General features: G+C 50.5%; 1 protein-coding gene across 2 annotated transcripts in view; it reads left to right on the top strand.

Annotated features, from left to right (window-relative positions):
- The first annotated feature begins 46 nt into the window (after positions 1-46).
- RNF165 (ring finger protein 165) overlaps positions 47-22,726 on the top strand; it is a 126,975-nt gene continuing 104,295 nt past the window's right edge. For both annotated transcript variants that reach the window (XM_011949341.1, XM_011949342.1), the window contains exon 1: positions 47-138. In XM_011949341.1, the coding sequence (XP_011804731.1) occupies positions 78-138 (61 nt within the window). In that variant the 5' untranslated portion in view covers positions 47-77. The remainder of the gene's footprint in view (positions 139-22,726) is intronic.

Consider the following 22,726-nt stretch of genomic DNA (forward strand, 5'->3'; position numbering starts at 1 on the left):
GAAGCACCAACGGCGAGGGCAGCAAGAACTAGAACGCAGCCGCCGCCGCCGCCGCCGCCGCCGCGCGAGGAGCCAGGATGGTCCTGGTCCACGTCGGCTATCTCGTGCTTCCAGTGTTTGGCTCTGTGCGAAACAGAGGTATCGCTTTTTCCTTTCGGGGTCTGCTTCGGAGCGTGTATCGCCGCAGGCACCGGGGCGGGGGCGGGCGCCGCGGGCGGCCGGGGGCTCAGGGCACACCCGCGAGGACGCAGGGCGAGCGGTGGCTTCCCCCCAACCCTTTTTAGGGGACCCCCGAGGGTGGGGGCGGCCGCCCTCGTGGGAGCTTTTGTAGTGAAGTTAGGGTTTGGCGAATTTGGGTCCCTTCCTCCCCAGCCCCATTTTTTATTCTTTGCGGCGGACGTGGTTCCCCCAAATCACAGCCCCTTCCCCTAATACCTAGCCCTGTATGATCGAAAGGAGAAAGATACATGACCGTGTGTGTGTGTGTGTGTGTGTGTGTGTGTGTGTGTGTATGAGAGAGAGCGGGCGCGAGAGCATGCTTGGTTTTTAGTGGTTTGCTTTTTTTGAGGTATATGTGTGTTTTGTGTTATGTGTGTTTTGTATTTCTTCATTTTTTGGTCATTAGTACCGATGGCTGGCTAGCTGGGACCGGGGTCTCTGCCCTATCCCATACCCCAGCCTCCCACCCTTTCGTGGGCACTTGCACGATTTTCCATCCCATCCTTTTTTCCCTTTTAACCCTTTTTGTGTATCGCCCTTGTGCTCTTGCCCTGCTCACCCCGCCCCCCGCAACTATCTTTGTATGACAGTTGCATCCACGGGTTCAAGATGCTTGGGCATGTGTGTGTGTGTGTGTGTGTGTGTGTGTATGTATGTGAGTGTGTGTGCATGTGTGCGAATGTGTGCGCGCGCGCCTCGGAGAGTCAGACCTGCGCTGCTGTGCCCCTCTGGGCCCGGCCGGAGCGGGGCGTCCGGCCCTTGGGTGTTGCGCTGTGTGTGAGGATGAGGTGGGAAGCTGCCCCCACGCCAGGCCTTTGCCCCGGGCAGCGGTTGACAAAGCAGCGGCCCGGCGCGGGCTTTGTTTTTAACTGTGATAAATGGGGTGTGTTTGCACGGTCCCCTTTCCCCACATCCCCTCTCCCTCACATTCTGCTACAACAATAGCTTTATTTTCCCCTCTTCTCCCCACCTCCACTCCACATTTCTTTCATTTTCTTTTAATAAAAAATTCCCACCTCCCAAGCAAATCCGAGATGCATTTAGATTCATTTTTTTTCTTTTTTGTATTCTGCCTCTGGACTCACATTTCTCGTCTTGGAAATGTTTCTTCTATCCTCTCCCACTCCACGTCTGCTTAAATCCCTGCTGGCTCAGGCCCTCCTCCCCCTCTCCCCACTCCCTCACACACAGAATGATGTCTTCCCTTGGCCGACCAGGGCTCCTCTACCAAGTCGGGGTGGGGGGTGGGGTCGCAGGGCCAGCGCTTTAGTGCGCCCCAGGGGCCCGATTGGGCAAGAAAAGGAAAGCCCAGCCCTATTTTATCCAGCCCAGCTGTCCCCAGCCCCGCGCCTCTCCCCAGAACCTAAAAGGCAAGCTTGGCCCCCTTAGGCCTGTTTGAACCGCAGTTTTTTGTGTGATGATAGAATGATGACATTCTGCATTTATCAAATCTTTTTTTTTCTTCATTGTGTAGCTCAGTGAATGGTCAACTCGCTGCTGTGTGCGCTGTGACCCTTCTGCCTCCGCATTTAGCTGTATTGTGACACCCTCTTAACCATTTCCTGTCTCCATCTGAGGAAGGCATTGCTATTTAAGCGGCAGTATCCCCTATCTCAGGCCAGCCTAGCCATGGGGGTGAGGGGGAGTGGGTGTGTGAGGAAGAAAGAGGGGGGCTGGATGCGATCTCCTTGAAATGCCACCCCCTCCCTCAATACACAATTATCTCTTATTACTTGGCATTTCCTCTTAAAACGGGTGTGGAACATTACACTAGGCAGAAATTCAAAAATGATTAAGAAGGATGTTGAGCCTGAAAGTATAATTATCCTGATTAAATCATTACCATCCTCATTAATACCACCAATCTCTAAATACCATTGCAGGATGCTGATTCCATGTTTTGAAATTCAAATTGCTCAGCTGCCTTTAAATTTTATTTTTAATACTACTTTCTCCCTCACCGCCCCTCCCCCCCCCAAAAAAATCCAACAACACAAATTCTGCCCATCAGTTAAAGTTTACTTTCGTGGCAAACACGCCCACAGGAAATTCAAGGGCTGAGGGGTGAGTTGGTCTGTGGGTAAAATTTAGCACAATGTGATAAGAGTTCATGACCTTCCGATAGAGGATACTAATGCTTAACTCAACAAGGTCCTAAACCACAATCTTCTTGTAAAACTATTAGAGAGTCTGCCAGCTTAAATCTGTTCTTTTTAGTTTCCATTGTAGTAGTGTAGGATGTAGGCCATTTCAGAATAGATGTAGAGAAATAACCATTTTTGTATCTTCATCTTGTTTAGCCGAGTACATTGCACTGTAAATCCCTGTTAAGTGGATTCCTTTTGCCTTGGCTTAGAGGCTGCAGCACCCCATTTTTCAGTTATCTGGGTGGCTGTCAGTTAGCTTCTTGGCAGCGCCCAGGCATAACTGAGGATTGCACTTAGTTGGAGGCAAAAAATATTAAACATATGTATTTAAAAAATCTTTGATGAAATGACAGTTGCTGCTATACCATAGCCTCTGAAAACTTGGTGCACCAAGGTCCCTGGCTTAAATGGGAGCTGTGGCCATAGTATCTTAATTGTTTAATTGTACAATGTCAAGAGCATCTTTGGACATCCGCCCCGGCCCTCAGAGCTGCCCGTTTAACAGCCCGCTCCCTTCTGCTGCTCGCCAGCCAGACCTGCTTGAAAACTGAAACAAAACAGCAGCAATAATGAAAGAATAAGGCCCCTACTTTGAGGGCCCTTCCAAAATAAAGTCCCAAATAGCCTCCCCAGACTGCCATTTGGCAATCTGAAAAGAAAGAGAAAAAGAAAAGAAAAGAAAAAGGAATCCCAGCAAAATGGTTTTCCATTAAACAGGGGTAGCGTGTTCTGCTGTGCTGAATTACTTCCTGTTCTTATTTTGTGGGTAATTTTTTCTGTATCAGATATCCTTTTGGTTGTGTATCTTTTTCACCTTTTCTTGTACTAAAACTAAAGCATGATCTGTATTTTTTTACATCCCCCAGTTGACAATGTACAGCGCTCGGTTAGAGATGTTACCCTGCTGAAACGTACTGTGGTCGTGTAGCCCGGGCCATCTGCTCATTGTACGCTGCTTTTGTTCTGTTGCCCTTCCGAAGCATGGTGGGCCCAGCCTTTTTTTTTGTATCGTGTGCATGACGACATTGTTACACACAGAATCCACTAATACTAATATACAATCTCTCAATAAAGAACTAGTTTTCCTATATTAACCTAGTGTGCTTTTTCTCTTGCTGTTTTCCCATTTATTGTTGTATCCTGCTGTTTAGATTTTCCCCCTTGCTTTTCTATCCCCACCCTCACCCACCCACCACTCCCACCTCCCATTGTAAGATTTGAGTGAATGCCTTTTCTTTTTACTTTACTTTTTTTTTTTTTTGTGGTACAGATATGGTGACTTTAATCTCATTTAGTCCATATCTTTTCACAATAGATGTCTGGGGCGATAGGAGGGGCCAGTTGTCCTGTTACACTGAAACAGTTCACCTGCCTAGAGAGAACCCCTACCTTTGGCCACCTGTGTACTCAATAGCCTCCACATTTCATCTTAGTTTTCCAGATACATGGGCACTGGGTTTATGATGCTGGTGAAGAGAAGGGGATATAACACTTAGGTTGAGAAAAGGGATACTGTTCTTAACTAGCAATCTTGTAGCATTTCAGACTCGCCTAAAAACCCATTTTGAGTTGTGTTTTAACTTTTCTGTTTGCTGTCTCATTGATTTACTGTCCTTATAAATCATGCTGGGGGTGACTTGTTACATGTAGCTGAAGCCATGATCTGGAATTTTAAAGTGCCCTCTTCTATGTGCATATTTAAATTTTTAGGACTTGCAATGTAAGTTTTGTATTGAGATCCTGGATAAGGAAGATGTTTGAAACAGAAACTGACTCAGACCACTCCCACCCCTCTCCCAGGGCCAACAGTGGACCTGTTACTGTAGGAATAAGAGGGTCTGTGCCCTCTGCAGGCTGTGAGCCAGTTAAAGCTGATTATAGCCTACTTTCCTGACAGCTGCTTCATCTATGGCCCTAGGGCCTCTCTTAAGAGAAAGACAGCTAAGATCTCAGCCATTGTCTAAGTGTGTGTTGAGGTGGGGAAGGGGGAGGGGGAGATCAGGAGCAAAGTCAGGACCTAACCCGAAATTGAGTTGGAAAAAGAACCCTCAAAACGTCTTTTTTACCATAATTACATTGGAGAAGCCAGTGGAGAGGTATTTTTTTCCCCCCCTGGAGTGGAACCCAAATTCAGCCATTTGTCAGTTACACCTATTCAATTTCAGCCCAGAAGGAGCCTTGCTAAATGAGGCATTCTAGACACTGAGGAAAAGAGTTGATTAAAGAAATTCCCGGTTATTTCAAAGGGTCATCATTTTGGAGCTGCTCCTCTTTTGGCCGATGTGCCTCGTCCTTGCTCCCCTGGGCTGACTGACTCCCGGGCTCACCCTGCTCCTCGCTGGCGGGCGCACCCCTGCCTGACCACAGCGCTTCCTTGCCTTCTTTGTGGCTTCATGCAACTCTCCTCTCCCCCCATGGCTGCCCTCTCTGCTCTGGCCCTTTGTTCTCGCGCTCTTCCCAGCCCGGGTGGGAAAGCTGAGCTGATTTACTGTGACACATGGACACACATGGATGTTCCCAGTGGAGGCCCTGCTGTAGTTTGTGAGAGAGGAGAGGTACAGGTCTACAAGGCTAGTCCTCTGAAGATTTTGCTTGTTTCTTCTTCTTCTTTTTAAATTTTCATTTACACGAGACTTAGAAAGCAAAGCAAACCACTCCAATCCAACCTCAACAATAGTAAAACTACCCTGAATCAAGTGATCACTCTCATATTTGCCGTAGAGAACAGTGGCTCGTTAGATCAATCTTAACCAATTCCAAGATTTCATTTTTCTAAATTTTTGTTAAGTATGTCAGAATTGTTTGAGAATACATTTTGAGGATGGCTAGTAACCTAGTAATAATATAGCAAGCTGTGGGTTAATGGGAAATCATGTTTTAGCAATGGATCCAGTGCATTTAATGTTTGAACCAGATTGTCTGAACTAAACACTTACATATTAAGGAGACTTTCCTGGTGACTGGACGATTCAGGAACTACAAAGCCATTGTTCTTTATATTTATTCTCTCAAACACCTGACACATACCTGTTTTAGCACCTTGACTTCAGGATTTTGGAATACCCATCAGTTCAGGGAATCCTGTGTCATAGGCTTTAAAGTAAGATGGAACACAGCTCTTCTTTCTGAACAAGAGAACTTCTCTTGAAACCAGCATCAGAAAGACCCACTAAGTTAATGAGTTTTCTTTAATAATAATTTTCCACAAACCAGCAAATACTATTAATCACTCAAATTTAGGGAAAAGACCACCAAGAGTGTTGAGGCCCTAAAGTGCAGATGACAGAGCCTGGACCACCCGCCTTTTGCAGTTTTCTCACCTCCTGCCCCACCCTGTTCTCCCCATCTTTAAGTAAGTATCCTGCAGTGGCACATTAGAAGATTTAATGGTTTTCTAGGCTACTGAAGCAATAGTTCTGTGCAGGATCCAAGGGCAGCAGGGACCCCTTATCTGAAACAAAGGGCAGGAAACAACAGGTCCTTGACGCCGATTCAGGGTGTGACTTTGGTTCCCTCAAAACCGACTCCACAATTGTCACACAAATCTCCAAGACACTTGTGCCCTAGTTTCTCTATGGATCTAAACAGCTTTGTAAAAATTCCCACCTTAACACTGTATGAATATGAATTAGTATTTATTAGTTTCCGGTATGGTTTAGCTACAGATCAACCAATATATTTCCAAGAGAACTGGGGGAAGGGGGAGGGCTTATCTTGGAAAGACTCAGAGTTTCAGGATGATTTAAGAACCAAAAGCAAACACTTATAACCGCATAGCCAAACCACATGCAATGCCTGTACTCCATGTGTCTAGTTGTTCATTCATTCACCTACTCACCTGTTTGTTCATTCAGTTAATGAGTGTCCATTGAATACTTACTTGGGGCCAACCACTGCGCTAAGGGGGATACAGAAGAAATGGAGACCCGAGTGCCTCCCTCCTGGGGCTTATGCTGAGGTTGAGGGATGAATGCTTAGGAAGCCAGATACTGTCTAAGATGTTCTGGGCCAAAATGTCCACATGAGTGGCAGAATGTCGTGACTGGTGAGATAAAAGAGCATGGAGCAGTCCAGGGTTTGAGTCCTAGCCCAGTCTTGACCTGAAAGGGTGAACTTAGGTCACTGCTTTGAGCATCCTCTGAACAATGACTGATGACTGCCATGAAACCTACCTGATAGGCTGTGTCTACGCTATTAGAAGATACCTCGCACGCAGCAGGTGCCTAGGATGTGCCAGACAGCTGCCCCTTCCCTTCACAACTGTAGGTGTTTACTGGCCAGGGGATCAAATAAGGTCAGAGGTGAGCTTGCTGCAGAGGCGGTTTGCGATGTGCCTCAAAGGGTGGTATGTATACAGAAGGGAGGAGGAGGAAGAGGAGAGAGCACCCCAGGTGGAGGGAATGAGTGATTTTGGCCAAGGCCAGTGGCTCTGCTGATTTGGCAAGAACAGAAAGTGCATAGCAGGAGGGAGGAGTGTGTGTTGATTGGGGGGCACGTGTGCAGGCCTACAGGGAGCACCGGGATCATTGTCCGGTCTTTGAATGCTTCTCCTCAGAGCACAACTCCAGGAGTTAAGCAGCACGAGGTCTGGAGAATGTGGGAGACAAGGCTTGATTGAAGAGGTTTTGAAGCTAGTTTCTGAAGGCCTCTGGAAGAGTTTGGACTGGCTCCTTTGGCCTTTGGGAGCTCTGAGGGGAGAGGGCTGTTTAAACAGTTTATTCTGCAGCTGATGACAGAGGGATGGGGCTAGAGGCTGAGGTCAGGGAGGAGGTGGGGCAGGCTTGGGGGGTGGGGAGGGGAAGAAGGCTCACATCAGGGGCTTTACTGTAAGGTGGAGTGAGCAGGATTGAGTCCATGTGGAAGGGGCTGAGGGACAGGAGGTCTTTGGGGTGCTTTGGAGAATATAAGACCATGAAGACAAATGGGGAAGATGAGAGGAACAGTCCATTTTGGGGAGAATTGAATTTAGTGTACAGATAAGCACACAGAACTTCAGACGCCAGAGTGGCAGATGGAAGGGGATTGTGGCAACGTCTGGGAGTTGAGACTTCTAGTCCTTTTCATACAGATTCCTGGTTGGGGTAGGAAATGAACTTCAACAATAAAAATTCCTCATACTCACACGACTTGTCCCCCACAAACTCTCTGTTCATGCCTGAAACCCTTATGAGGTTATTCGCATGTGTCTTTACTGGCTTAGGTCACCGCTTGAGCAAGCTTTCTTACCATATGAACTCCTCTGGGAGCTGTACCAATCAGTGTCCCGAAATCTCAGTTGGAACAAGTTTTATCAAACTTTGCCTTTCTTGAAAAGACAGACCCCAAGGTGGGCAAGTGCCAGGAGTTTTGCCTCCACTACTTTGCAAAAGGCCATCCCTACACATGGGAGCAGGGGGAACTGGAGGGAGCCCACCCAGTGGCATACTGGGAGAGGAGAGCGCAGGGAGTGGGGACTGAGGACAAGGACAGGGACTCTGATCTCAAGATTGGTCCTGTCTGCAAGGAGGGGTTTTTTCCCCATTCAAAGCTCTCTCTTCCGTTATCTCATTTCCTCCTTGGCACAGCCCAAGAGGAGTTAATTGGGAATCAGAGGAAGAAGCTGAGGCCAAGAGTGGTGAAAGACTTTGCCACCCTTCCTGACTAGCTAGTAAATGGCTAAGCCAGAAGGGGAGCCCAGGCGATTGGACACTTGACTATGGCCCCCTGCACCGCCCGCCATGGCCTGCATGTGCCGAGGAGCCTCGTCAAGACCAAGGCAAGAATGAGAAAGGAATCCCTGCTTTCCCGTCATAGTCAGTGGGACCGATTCTGAATGCTAGGCTCTTTGTCCACATTGGAAGAGGCTCTTTCCAGCTAATGGCCCGCCAAGCTTCAAGGGGGTCTAGGCCCCCAATCCTGAGCCTTGCAAGTCCCAAAAGGGGACTTTGAGAGACAGGGAGGGTGCTTGGTGGACCAGAAACTCTCCAGAGTAGGACGTAAACAGAGCATTGGAACCCAGGCTGGAGAGTCCTGTCACCCTCAGATGCCGTCTCAGAGCAGGCCTGGCCGGCTTGCTGGGGGAACTCCAGGGAGGTGGAGTCTGTGCCCTGATTTCCACAGAAATAATAGGTGTCCCCTTCCTGAAGCTTTGATCCCCAAAGTGAGGGCGTGTTTTGCATTTTTTCTTAGATTGTCTTGAAGCCTTAACAAATTGTATCTATGTTGTTTCATGGAGATGATAGAATCACATTCTGGAAAGTTTAGAAAATAAACCAAAGGAAAAAAAAATCTCATAGGAGTCCATCCCTCTGCAATCATGTTAGTGAAATGCCTTCATATTTTTGTTCATGTATTTGTTGTCTTTTTTGAGGGTGAGGGGGTGGAGCTGTAAACACAATATATGTATACTTTTTACATTCTCTATTTCCTATTTTACATTAATGTCGCAGACATTTTCACATTCTGCTATGCTATTTTCACAAGCACCGCTTTTAATGGCTACATAATATTCCACTTGAATAGTGGCTCAACAGCCAAGTTTGCTGGCTTTGCATGCCATAGGTTCTAGGCCTCTTGGTGCTGCTCTAACCCACCTCCCTTGGACTGCTGTCCAGCCATGTGGGGAGGAGGTGGTAAGTGGATCAAGTATGACAACTCTCACTCCTTTCTGCCCACCAGCAGCCCCTTCTATCGAGAGGCCCAAATAAGTGGAGGGAAGGCAGATAAGAGAGGGCTGGGGAAAGGAATACGACTTGGATAAACTATTCTGAGACCGAGATTCTGGTCCACAAACTTCCACTGTGATCTTGAACAGGTCAGTTTCCTTCCATCAATTCTCAGTTTTCCCATCAGTCAAATGGGTACATCTTATGGCTTGTGCCTTACTGGACTTGTCACGTGAAGTAATGCATAGGAAACAAGTCGAGAAGCCAGCCAAAGGCAACAGTGAAGATCATCACTGTATTCTTCACAGTGGTGGCGCTCAGACAGGCCATGTGAGACAGTGGAAATAGTCCTGGCTTCATGGCCTCTCTGCCAGTAACTACTCATGTGAGGTCTTGGCCAAGCCTGAGTACTCTGCGACTTCACTGCCTATCTGCCAAGGGAGAGAATTAGCTGAATTGCCCCTGCCTGCTCTAAAACACTGCCTTCCTCGTGGTGAGAAGAGCTTCTATTCCTGTCACCTTTTTGCTTTTTCATTGGGAGAGTAGCCACATGAGCTTTAGGACTCAGTAGGCACGTGAACTTCCACTGGCCAGGTCACACTGTGCAGTAGGTGGGAAGGGAGCAATAATTGCTCCTGCCTGGCTAGTAGTCCATCCAGGGCATGGGCTAAAGCTGGAAGCACAGACACAAGGCTCCTTGACCCCAAGCTCAGGGCTGGCATAAGCCTGGTGCTGCTGCTCTGGTTGGGTCACTGAGCGGGACATTCCCCCGGATGCTGCTGCTTCCTTCTGCTGTCCTTTCCTTGAAACATGCCCCTGGGGTGTGCTGCTGTGCGCAGCGGAGCCCTCCAGGAAGTCCTCCCTGCCAGCAAGGGAGGGGGACGGTCACCCACGTCGGCCTCCCCTGACGACGCTATATCCCTCAGATCTAAGTGCTGGCCTCACTGCACCTAGGAAAGGAAGCAGTGGCTGCTGACTCAGCACCAGCCTGCAGGTGGAGAGGGGGTGGAGGAGCTCTCTGAGGCTGGGAGGAAGTGAGAATTCAGTGGACACCTGTCTCAAGGAAGGGCAGGAAGCATTGGAACAGCTGCTGTGCCCCCTCTGAAGCTGAGTGGGAGGGAAGGGATGGAGGCGCTCTCCATGTCTTCCCCCTTCTCCCTCCGCCCCCAGCCAGCTTGCTTAGCTCCAGCCTTTCTCTCCCATGCCACCCCCTCCTCAAAAGCTTAGGGGCCCCCTCTGGGCTGCCTGTGCCCGAGGACCACCCACCTCCTGGAACACCTGCTTCTACTCCTCAAATTCCCTGGAGCTAATGGGAGAATGTGCTCACTCCCACTCCCAGCGTGGAGACACTGGCCTTCCTTAAGCCAAAGGATGGCCCCTCCCCGGGGGATCTTGGCCTCCACGGGGGACCTCAGCCTCCACGGTGGGCTCATTCCCTGGAAGGGGCAGGCATGGACTCAGGGGAAGGGACCATACCTGCCCCCTCTGCCTATGATGTTAGGGACTGCTGACCAGACCTGAAAAGTCAGATTCTGGGAAGGTGAGGGAGTGACAGTGGGGGACTTGGGCCCAAAGAACAAGTCCTTGCATGGCCCAGAGGTGTGTGTGTCCCCAACTCTGTGCTGAGGATGGAGACAGCAGAGGCAGCTGGGCCAGAGCCTTGGCTTGGTTCTGTCAGCACCCTCCAGAGCTCCTCATCTTGGACACCAGGGTGGTGAGCTGTGGCCTAGGCCTCCCCTCTGGTGGGCTCATGTCCCTCGGGGCGGATTGGGACATCAGACCTGTCTCCCTCTCTAAGGGCTGTGCCGGGAAGGAAGCTGAGCTTGGGAGGCAGCTCCTGCCTCACTCCTTCTGGCCAAGCTGATGCTGAGGCAGCTCTGGGGCAGGGATGCCTGGGATGCAGGGGTACCTGGGATGCAGGGGTGCCTGGGATGCAGGGCTGCTGGCTGCCACCTGCCATGGAACCAGAGGGACAGGGTAGCAAGGGACAACTGGAAGGAAGGTTGGGCCCACTGGAACCAGAAGAGTCCAGCACTCCCTGCCAGGAGGAAAGGAACTAAGGGAGGGGGTGAGGGGAGAGAGGTCATGTGGGGTGAGGGGGCAGCAGCCAGACCCCAGCTTGGTCTTCCCCGGGCAGGTGCGGTGAGAGTGTAATAGAGAAGGTGGGAGAGGAGCCCAGATGCTAACCTGAGATGGCACAGTCCCATCCTGAAGGTCCCTGACAAGTCTCAGTTTCCCCCAGCGGAGAAGTGGTGGGAAGGAGGAGGGAGGCGTCAGGTTCCCACCTTCTCAGCTCGTGTCTCTCAGCCATCTCCTGGGTCAGGGCCCATCCCTGCACAGGTGCACCTGGGGAGCATCTGGCTGGAGGGTGGACTAGATGTGTGTGCAGCAGAGAGCAGAATCTTGATTCCGAGGGCAAAACAGGGCCTGGGCCTGCTGCAGGATAGACACGGTTTCTAGTTTTATGTCTCAATTTGGGGAAAACATGAAGTTTATATTAAACTAAACAAGCAACTCTTCTACCTCCAATTGCAAATTTTACATAAACTTTTGAATGAAAATACACAATTTGGTGACGTTTCATTCAGGCTGGCCAGCCCAGGCTGTGCCTCGACTCCCGGGGTGGCTATACACTCCTCTGGCATTTGGGTCCTTCTCGGGGTGAGTGACAGAAACACTTCAGGGTCGGCCCAAGGCCTCATCTTCCCAGAGCTTGGGGACCCAAGCTGTTCAGTAGCTGGAGAGTCAGAGCTGGCTCTTGGAGCTCTAGTCAGGATTGGAACTCGGTTTCTTGACCCTGAGGGCTGGTGGGCATTTTGGGTTTTGGCTCAATGCCATTTGTAAGTGGCACGAGCTATGGCAGCTATGGGGTGCTTTATGGGAGGCATGACTGGGTGAGGCTTGAGGACAGCTTGGGTTTAACTGGTCATAGAGAGAAGGGATGGCATTTCAACATGTTGGCAGATCCTCACGTGTGCCAGACCTGGGAACCAGAGCCTGAGAGGGGAGGCCAGGAGACGAAGAGAACCCCGCCGATGGGTGCGAAGGAGATCTTCTGAGGGGGGTACAGGACTCTTTTTATTGTAGTAAAACGTATACAGCATAAAGTCTGCTGTTTCAACCATTTAAAAGTGTACTGCAATTCAGTGGCATTACATACATTCACAGTGTTGTGCGAACATCACTGCTTTCTAGTTCCAAAACTTTTAAATCACCCGAAACAGAAACTAAGAGCTCCCTTGGGTTTAGGCCTCGTCCCAGGCAGGTCACGGGCTGTGTTTGCTGGGTCTCCTTGAGGAAAGATTGGGGGTCGAGGGGATGGGAAACTAAGCTGTAGCAAAGAATACACAGATTTTGCCATCAGGCGGTCTTTAGCTTGACCACCTATCAGCTGCAGGACTTTGGCCCTCTCTGAGCCTCAGTCTCCTAAAAAAAGGGAAATAGTTGATGTAAATACCAGTGTCACAGAGAGGTGAGCATGAAAGGGAGTTCTCACGCTCATAAAGTATGAGACACCCCAAATCCTGGGAAGTATTTAGCAAAAGATAGCCATTTCCCAACTCCCACCACATACCCCACTTCCCCAGTGCAAACACACCTCTGCTTGTTCAGGCCTGGGACAGTCTAAGGGGACTTAGGCGAGTGCAAAGCAGGCCCTTGGGCAGTCAGGGAAGGGCTGGGCATGTTTCAGCTTAATTGTGTAAGCAGTTACTGAGAACCTGCTTTGGCACAGACAGCCTGTGACCTGTAGCCTAACTGGGAAGACCCCCGAACACTCCTGATGTGGGTGGAGAACGGGCAACAAGAATGGCCAAACAGTGGTCATGCTGGCCAGAAAGTATGGTAGAGCAGGGAGGTATCTTAGGACACAGGACGGGGAGAGGTCACTGAGGCCTGCAGAAAATCAGGAGGGCCTCCCAGAGGAGGCAAGACTGGAACTGTTTCCCGAGGAGGAAGAACTGTAGCTCTGCTGCCTTGGGGAGTGATCAGGTCAGCCCTGCTCCCTACCCCTCTCCCATGTAGGCCCAGATCTGATCCAAGAGGTGAATGTCAGAGTCCTGTGGCTGTCACCCTCGTCTGAATTTTCTTTTTCTTTTCTGGAGCATCGGGCCCTCTCATTTCATTGTCATCCCTTCCATTCCAGTCCCCATCCTCCCTGCCATTCCCTGGCCCTGGCCATCCTGCTGAAATTCTCTGCCTCCTCTCCTGCCCCTCTGCCCAGCTGAGCTGCCTGAGTGCTCCAATGGGTCACCGTGCCACCCCTTGAAAGAAAGTCACGTGGAGGGGTTGCTGCTCGAGGGAGCTGGGGGCTTCGTGTCCTCCCTCTGAAGTGGGCAACCCTCTTGGGACATTGGTTCTGCTCTTTGCAGAAAAGGGTACTCATTCTTACGTGCCAGGTTGAGTGAGGATTAAATGAGACAGTGGATGTAATGTACCCACCATGAATGCTTCCTGGCACAGAGTAGGGGCTACCCTTACTGTTCTATGTGGCTACCTGCTAGGGAGTTGCCATGCACAGAGTCCCCCTGCCTGCTCCTAGGAGGCACATTGAATTTTGTAAGGGAAATAAAGGGCAGGGGGCAAACTGAGCTTCAGTGTTCTTATCTGTAAAATGGAAACAATTATAGAAAGTCCCCCAGCAGGGTGATAGTGAGGCTCAAATTTGATCATGGTTTTGTTCAGCTCATCTAACGCATACGCACTGAGCACCTGTGTTGGACCAGGCCCCGTGCAGGCATGGGGGACACAAGGATAATAATAATAACCATAAGAGCAGTAGCAGATGCACACGTAGCACTTACTCTGTGCCAGGCACCCTCCTAAGCACTTTGCCTGCCCTAAAAATACTGAGCCTCGTGGGAAACAGACAGACGCAGGAAGAGCATGGCCCTAAGGTATGTGCTGGGTGTTCTCTTAGCCTGCGGGAAACATCTTGGGGAGGGCAATGCCTGGGGTAGCTAATGCCTGGGTGAGTCGTAAAGGATCTGGTTGCTCAGGAAGAGGTGGGGTGAGGGTGTTGTGGGCCAAGGGATTGCAGGGGTGAGGGGAGGGGAAGGGCAGGCTGAGAAGGAGAGTCATGCAGAGGGGTCACCGGGACAGGGAGCTGGGGGGCTGATGGACTGCAGGGAAGCTGGGGCTTTGTCGGCCCTCCTTTTCAACATGGCAGCTTTGCCTATTGGCCAGCGTTGCTGGTGGTTGATTGTCTTTTGTCAAGAACAAAGTGCACATAGTCTATTCAGAACCTCTGTATGTCCTGAGCTAAGGGCTGAGGCTACAAGAAAGTGAGGCAGGAGTTTCAGCAGACTCTGGTGAAGCAATGCTGGGACAGTTACCTCCAAAGGAAGAGGTGCCATGGGCTACTGTTGGGAGGGTGGGAAACTTCAGAGAAAAGAGCAGAGTGGTGTGGTATCTGGGAGACCTCCTGGAAGACACAGGGGTGGGACTGACCCTTGAAGTAGGGGCTTAGGGCAGCATTTTCCACACTGTCCAAGCAAGCATCAGGGCCTCTTGAGCTGTTAAAAGTTGTTTATGCAGAAAGGTTACATATTCCAACAATTTGGAAACACTACACACTATATCCCAGTCTTGGAAAGTCCCAGTGTGTATTAGTAAATTAAAGTCCCTGGTAAGTCCTTTGGTTTTGCTTTAGCAAGAGAGCCCTTTGGTTTTGCTTTAGCAGCATTTCCCAAAACTATCTGACCACAGAACTCTCTCTCTCTCTGTGTGTGTGTGTGTGTGTGTGTGTATGATTTCTAGAAGCGTACCTTGAACTTGGTTGCATGGAACACAGTTTGGGAATGCTGGCCTGGGAACTGGGTCATCTAGCTCAAGACTGGCCAGAAGGAACTCCCTTATACTGCAGAGGTAGGGAGACTGAGAAAGGGCCATAAAAGGAGACTCATGGATTGGTGACTGCCTGAATTACTTCCCACCATAGTCTTCCTCCCAGAGTGCCATCTTTACCCAGTATCTTAGTACATTTGGACTGCAATAACAAAATGCCATAGACTGGGTGACTTATAAATAACAGAAGTTTGTTTCCCAGTGTACTGGAGGCTGGGAATCCAAGCTCAAGGTGCCAGCAGGTTTGTTGCGGGTGAGAGTCCACCTCCTACATGGCTGCCTTTTTGCTGTAACTTTGCATGGCAGATGGTGAGAGGGACTCCTCTGGGGCCTCTTTTATAACGGCACTAATTCCATTCATGAGTGCTTCACCCTTAGAATCGAGTCACTTCCCGAAGGCCCCATCTTTTAACACCATCACGCTGGGGGTTAAGATTCAACATATGAATTCTGAGAGGACACAAACATTCCAGTCATAGCACCTACTCTAGAGAAGACTCTAGAGGGAGGTCAGCGGTGAGCCGGCCTCTCGTTCCCAGTGGCATTTTTGCTGGCCAGCCAGGGGAAGCTGCCAGTGGTCGTAGCTCTGGAGAGGGCTGGGGGGCACTTGCCCTGTGCCAAAGCCTTATTCAGCTTAGGGCCTTCCTTCCCACCTTCTATCTTACATTTATGACCTTGTCCAGATTCCTCGAAGTGGAGTTTCATGCCTATCTAGTTGGGCACCCCTTGCCCAGTAACCCACAGCTACATGTGATACGCTGCCCACGATCCACCAGCACCTGATGCTCACATCATCGTGCACCCAGATGATCACCCTGACACATGCCCGTCCCGCTGTGGGCCCCATGCAATATGCATTTACACGTTCATCCACAGTTCACATACAGTTATAACAGCAGCACGCATTCATTTACACGTACGCATCTGTATTAGATGAGAATACACAGTACATATACACACCCACATTCCACATGCCAATTCATGCACAGACTCATACCACTCACCACTCACACACGTGTACACACATGCACAGCCCATGATACACAGCCACAGAAATACAGGCTTAAATGTTTCCAGAAGGGACTCCTTTCCCCTTCTTTTCTCTGACATGTCACCTGTGCCCCTATGAAGCCCCTCCCCCACCATCACTGAATTCAAACAATATTTCAACAGGAGATGGAGGCCTTATCCAGAAAAACACCATGTGTATGAGTGTGTCCACAGCTGCAGGCCAGCTGCAGAGCCTGGGCCTGTGGGACCAGGCCACAGCTGATTCGGTGTGCTCCCCATTATGATGGAGACAACAAGCGTCACAAAGCTCTGTTTGGATGCCGTGTGGCCTAGGAGGGCTTCCTGGAGGAGTTGAGTCTTCAGCTGGGATGGAAGCGTGAGGTCCATGTCAGTAGAGCATGAGAGAAGGGAGCGCTGAGGTATGGGGGTCACATGAGGGGCATCAAGAGGGGCGAGCATGGCCGGGAGCAACCCCAACCCCAAGAACCCCGGCAGCAGTTACAGGAACAGTTTGGGCAGAGGTGGAGGAAGAAGCAGCAGGGCCAGGAAATGGCCAGCAGCTCTCTGCTGGCGTTCCTCCTGCCACCCTCGCTGGTGGCACTGACACCTGGCCGAGGTCATCAGTAGCTGAGAGACTCCTTAGCTAGTGCTCAGCTGTCACACTGGGGGAATGAAAGAGACCATATGATACTAATATCGCTGTCCTGCTTTATAAAGTGTCCTAACAAGCTGGCGAGCCAGGCACACTCAGTCTTATTTACGGCCGCTATTATTTCTCTGACATCAAGATTAATTTGATGATAGCTGTTTATAAGCTCTTTCATCATCAGATGGGCCCATTACCTGGGAGGAGAGGAGGGCCGGGTTTAATTTGTGAACAGTGTGCTGAGTCCCTCTGCCCCTGGTGCGCGTGCAGGAGGTGCAGCCATAAATCATGGCAGATGCCAGCAGCGCTGAGACCAGAGGGCCGGGAGCTCCCCGAGCAGGCAGACCCCAGAGCTCATGTGCAGTAGAGGGGCTCCCGGGCAGGTGTGCCAGTCCGCAGAGCCGGGGAGGGAGGCAGGGATGCACAGTCTTCTCTGCTGGGAGGAGGCCCCAGAAGATCTCCCTGCCAAGGAGCTTCCCACTGGAGTGGACACTGAGTTAGAATCATCTGGAAGCTTGTTAAAATACAGATGACCTAGCCCTACAGAGTCACTGCCTCTGTGAATGGAGCTTGGGACTTCCCTCCAGTCTGGAGTTTGAGGCCTGGGGGCAGGGATGGGCTGTGAGACAGGCTGGAGCAGTTCCCTCCAGGTGCACCCAGTTCCAAGCAAAGATGCCCCTTCCCTGGATATCTGAGCAGAAAAAGACAAGAGGAAGAGCTGGCAAATAATAGACCCAAGCAAAAAGTTAAAGAGATTGGGTCCTCGAGCCAAATGGTAAGGTTTGCCAAGGCTGTCTCCTTGCACCTGCGGAGCCGCCCTGCCATCGTCCTCCCTCAGCAGCCCAGCCCCTTCCTGCTAAGCAGGACAGAAACATCTGCTCATGAGGGGCACATCGGGGGCTTTATAGGCATCATCTCTTTGTCCTCTGATGTTGATCTTTGAGTTTTTTTTTATTAAACCCAACTGAAAGATAACTTAGGCAGTTCTCAGTTACATGGCCTGGAAACAGAGGCCTAGGTTTAAGTCCAGCTTGGATCCCAAGCTCATGCTCTTTCCATGACCTGAGGCAGAGTCCCAGTGTGGGGGCAGGGCCTGGTTACCTGAATCCACTGCACACAAACATTGCAGCCTCAGCAAGTGGTAAATCTATTGGTATGTGTTGGGATGGAGTACCCAAGAATTCGAGGTGATGAAGAGGTCCTCCTGCACTGTGCACCCAGGCAGTTTTTCTCCTAGGGCTGGGTATATTTCCTGGGAGCCTCTGGAGTGAATAGCCTTCAGAATGCAATGGAGTCTTTCTGCCCTGGTGGCCTGGCAGACCCTGTCACTCCCAGGATGGTAGCCCTGTCCTCTGCCTCCCAGGCCTTGGCCTTCCTTTCCCCACCGTTGGCTCTTGACAGCCTTTGCAGGGCTCTGCTGGAGACATTTGGGAACCCTCCAGGCCCCCCTTCTCCTCAGGGGCCTTGGATCCTATCCAGGAGGCTTACCTTGATGAACTCCAGCTGGTCAAAGCCCATAAAATGGGAAGGCAGTCAGTATGGACTCCATCAGACTCTTTCCCCACCTAGAAGCTACAGTTTTGTTAATGTAGCCTCAGTTTGCCTTGGCTATTTTGGGTACACATCATCCTGTCCCAATCTTAATTCATGTGGATCAGAGCTCCCAAATCTGATAACACCTGCTACGGAGACTTTCATGTCCCAGCCTAGTGGACTAGGTTTATTGGGTCAGATGTAAGTTTGGCTCTGGTAATAGAGATCCAAAATAAAGGTGACTTAAAGGGATAGCAACTCTCAGAACAGCCTAGAGCGGTGCTCAATGTCAAGGACTCAGGTGCCTCCTCTCTTGTTGCTCCACCCTCCCTAGGGTGTGGCCCTTTTCTGCATGGTCCAGGATGGTTCACACCTTTGTCCACTTTCCAAGCATCAAGATGGAGGAAGAAGGGAAAGGTCAGAAAGAGCGTGATACAGCATGCACCAGTCACCCCAACTCACACCCCATTGGCTAAACTGGGTCATGTAACCACTGTTAGCTGTAAAGGAGGCTGAGAAGTCTTACATACTGAAGGCCATGTGCCCAGCTAAATTCAAGGGTTGTATTACCGCAGAAGGAGAGAACAGATAATGGGGGAGCACTCAGTAGGTCATCTCTGCCTCAGTTGGTGCTTAGAACCCACATGTCAGGTCTTACATTGATCCTGGGTGAAGCTCTTCCTTGGTCTATCCTTCTTGCATAAGTGGCACTGTGAGTGGGACTCGCATGCCCTCCATGGCTTCACCCAAATAGACAAAGACATCCCCAAGGTAGGAAGTGAGAAGCCATCCTCCAAGGTGGTGTCAAACCGCCGGCCTGCGGTGATTGGATGTGATTACCCATCTCATTACAAATCTTCCTGTCTCGTGACTAGCTTGCGTTTTCCATCTTATCCAAAAGACTATAGTAGAATGTTAGATCTAAAAATGTGATGATGTCTGTGAAGTGCTCAGCCCAGGGTGTGGTGAACAGTAGACACTGAATGAAAGCTGCACATCCTTGGGCAAGATATTTAACCTCTTGGTGCCTCGCTTTTCTCATCTGAGAGATGGGGATGTCATTGTGACCTCCTCCATGGATTGTTGGGGAGATTCAGCCAGAGTCCATGGAAAGCACCAGGTGCAATGTCTGGTCCGTGAGTCAGGCTGCTGGGTGAGAGCAAGGGTCTGTGACCTCCTGACAGGGTTGCTGTGGGAGTGAAGAGATCTGTGTAGCTTTTAGCACAGGTGCCTGGCAGGTCGTAGGCACTCAATGAATGATAGTTTGTTCCCCGTCCGCTACCCCACTGTCACTGGTAAGGGATGTTACCTAAAAACCCTTAATCCCACTCCATCCCTCTACAAATGGAAGCATGTGGGAGGACTCTGAAAGTCAGAGAGTGGGAGTGACGGGGCCCCGGAGACACATACTGCTGGCAGGCAGGGGACCAGGTCCCCTCTGGCTCCTTCCCACAGCGTTGTGGCCCCCTCCCATGCTGCTGCCTCGGGTCCTTGCTCTGAGAAGGGAAAATAAACAGGCCCTCCAGAAGAGATAACCAGATACAGACAGCCCATGTCGAGGACCTGGAGACCTGGGGTTGGGAGATGGAGTAGCAGGGGTTTGCAGTGGGGTGGGTGGGCCCTAGGTAACTCTGCCTCCCGTTCACCAAGACCCAGCTCTCAGGGTTTTATTGAAAGCCTGGAGGGGACCTCAAAGATATTTAGCCCACCCCCTCATTTTACAGGGAGAGGAAGGGACTTGGCCAAGATCACTCAGCTGGGGAGAAGACAAGCTCCCCACATCTCAGTCTCTACTCTCACTCTAAACCAGGAAGGCAGGAGCCACAGTGTTCACCAGGCTCCCCACTTCTCTCTTCCTTTTGCCCAGATTTATGAATTGTTTCATTTCTTCCCACACCGTAGTCACTATGTCCAGCGAAGGTCCAGGGAAGGGCATGTATGTTAGCAGAGACGCCAGCACCAGAGACACGGGACACCTCTTGAAGGAGGTAGCTGTGATGTAGGGGAGTTTTGCTGGGCCAGGGATTGGGGGTCTGGCCTCAGATGCCAGCTCTACAAGTGTGGGCAGAATTGGACACACCTCCCAGCGTTAGAGTGATTAACTGATGCAGGTTTGTACACTGCCAGGGCCCATGTACACATTCAGGCTATAATGATGGGGGGGTCCTCATACACGAAGCACGGATTAGAAGACACATGATCAGGGCCCATAGGCGCCCAAACCCAACAGTGCTGCTGACAAGATGGAGTTCTCACCTCCCTTAGAGGCTGAACTTGAGAAACCTTTACAAGAGACTTGAGAGCTGGTTAGAATATCTCCAGGGTCTCTGCCTGATCCTCTCTAGGGTTTTCAAAGACTGTACCATCCCTGTCAGCCACAGCATCAGCAGCATTCTAAGATGTATGCGCTTTCACGTTTCACATCTTGGAAACTGGGATGCGCCTTATAAATGACAGTTTGTCCTAGTTTAATTGCCTCTTTAAAATCTTTTAGTGGTTCATAAAGTGATGGTCTGCTGTGCAATAGGTGGCCTCTTAGGGCTGCTGACATTTGGCATTAATTTTGTGTGTGCTCCATACACAAAGCTTTGGGACCTATAAGTAAATCTATTGACTCCTTAAAGACAAGCATCAGTACCAAGTTTGTGATTTATGAGACCTAGGTTTCTTTTTCACCGTAGACATCCTCCTTCATCTTGCTTTATATATATGTATATACATATTTTTTTTTGTTCGTTTGTTTTTTGAGACTGAGTCTCAGTCTATCGCCCAGGCTGGAGTGCAGTGGTACAATATCCGCTCACTGAAACCTCAACCTCCCAGGTTCAAGTGATTCTCTTGCCTTAGCCTCCTGAGTAACTAGGAACACAGGCACCTGCCACCACTCCTGGCTAATTTTTGTATTTTTAGTAGAGATGGGGTTTCACCATGTTGGCCAGGCTGGTCTGGAACTCCTGACCTCAGGTAATCCACCCACTTTGGCCTCCCAAAGTGCTGTGATTACAGGCATGAGCCACCAGGCCCCGGCTGCTTTTAATATTTTTAACATGGTGGCTCACACCCAAGAAGTCAGGGTGAACATGTCTGAGGGGATCAGAAGTCCCGAGGTCCCTCTGAGGAGGACCAGCCTAGTTCTCCTCTCTTGGGGCCTCGGGCTCCTCACTGGTTCTATGGTTTGAGGATTCTCCTTCAGCCTCGTTCTCTGGGCTGTGGTGAGGATCACAGGAGATACTTGCTGTCTGAAAGCTTTAGAAAGGACAGAAGTGCCCCAGTCTAATATTCTAGAAAAAACACTGACTTTCTCAATGTTCCTTCCCTCCCCAAACCAGCAGTCCCAGCTCCCATCTGTGCCTATCTGAGGACCGCCTCTTTTTCCAGACACTTGGGAACCTCCAGGAATGCTGGCCTCTCCTTCTCTTCTTGCTCCTCCAGCAGCCACAATCTCTAAGTGCCCTGGGCTGCGTCCGAACTCAGTGCCCGCCTGGCTTCCTGGCAGAGCTCTGGCTCCTCTCCGTCTCTCCATCCGTCATGTGCACACATGCCCCTCAAGACCTTCTCCAAACCCAGCTTTGCACATGATCCAAGGCCTTGTATGGTGCCTCTGTGCCTGCAGGACTCTTAAATATCCTGTATGGCCCTGCCACATTGGGTATGTGACTGCTGTGGATGATGATGACGACAATGGTGATGATGACGATGATGCAGACCGGCCGCTGTAGTGGGTGGAGGCATGGCTGAGGGATGGGGCTGCTGGGCCAAGGCACCAGTCTGGTCCTTGGCAGCGTTCCCATGGCCCTTGGCCCTTGGCCAGGACAAACTTGGCTCTATGCAGGCCCCTGGCCCAAACCTCCACCTTTCTTCCCTTATTCTCTCCTTTATTGACTACTGAAGTATTAATTAAGCCCTTACTCTGTGCTATGCAGAAGCTGGAAAAGAAATTGCCCTATTGTCCATTCATTCATTCATTCTGCAAATGTCAATCTAGTGACCAGCCGACTCTGTTCCAGGTGTGTTCTAGGTGCTGGGGATGCAGCACTGAATAATCACTTCATTTTATGAAGCTTACATTCTAGTGGGGAAGGCAGACAGCAAACAAGCAGGCCAATAGGTAGCACATCAGAGGTGACATGTGCCATGCTGCAAAATAGCGCAGGGGAAAAGGGTGGTGATGCTGGAGTGGGGGTGGGGAGGTGCTTATTTTATGCCTGGCACTCAGAAAGAGCCTTGCTGTCAGCGTGATATTTACCAGAGCCCTGAGCCTGAGGGCAGAGAGAGAGGGAGCCCCGCAGATCCCAGCAGTTGATTCTTGCCTCTGTTGTCCTGGGCAGGCGCGGTGTGGATACTTCTTGCCTCCAGATCAAATTACTCACTCTGAACACATAGAAGGGAGTATTCAGATTCCATCATGGGTTCCCACATGTCCATCCCCAGACACAGGCAGCTGAAGGTTGAGAGGGTGCCTGGGGCTTAGCACCCTCTTCCAGGACTCCACCTCCCCAAAGCCCTTCTGATGGCATTGTCATCTGCTCTTCCCACCATGTCACCTCTTCTCCCCGCGACTTCCTGTCTCAATTCTAGATGTTGGTCTCATTCAGGCATGGTGCAAGAGGCAGAGGCATTACATTCAGGGAAAACAGAAACTCCAGAGGTTAAAGAGGCTTCCTTTGGAGCCAGATGGAGCC

The sequence above is a fragment of the Colobus angolensis genome, unplaced genomic scaffold (genome assembly GCF_000951035.1).
Source record: "Colobus angolensis palliatus isolate OR3802 unplaced genomic scaffold, Cang.pa_1.0 Scaffold299, whole genome shotgun sequence".
NCBI classification, from domain to species: Eukaryota; Metazoa; Chordata; class Mammalia; order Primates; family Cercopithecidae; genus Colobus; species Colobus angolensis.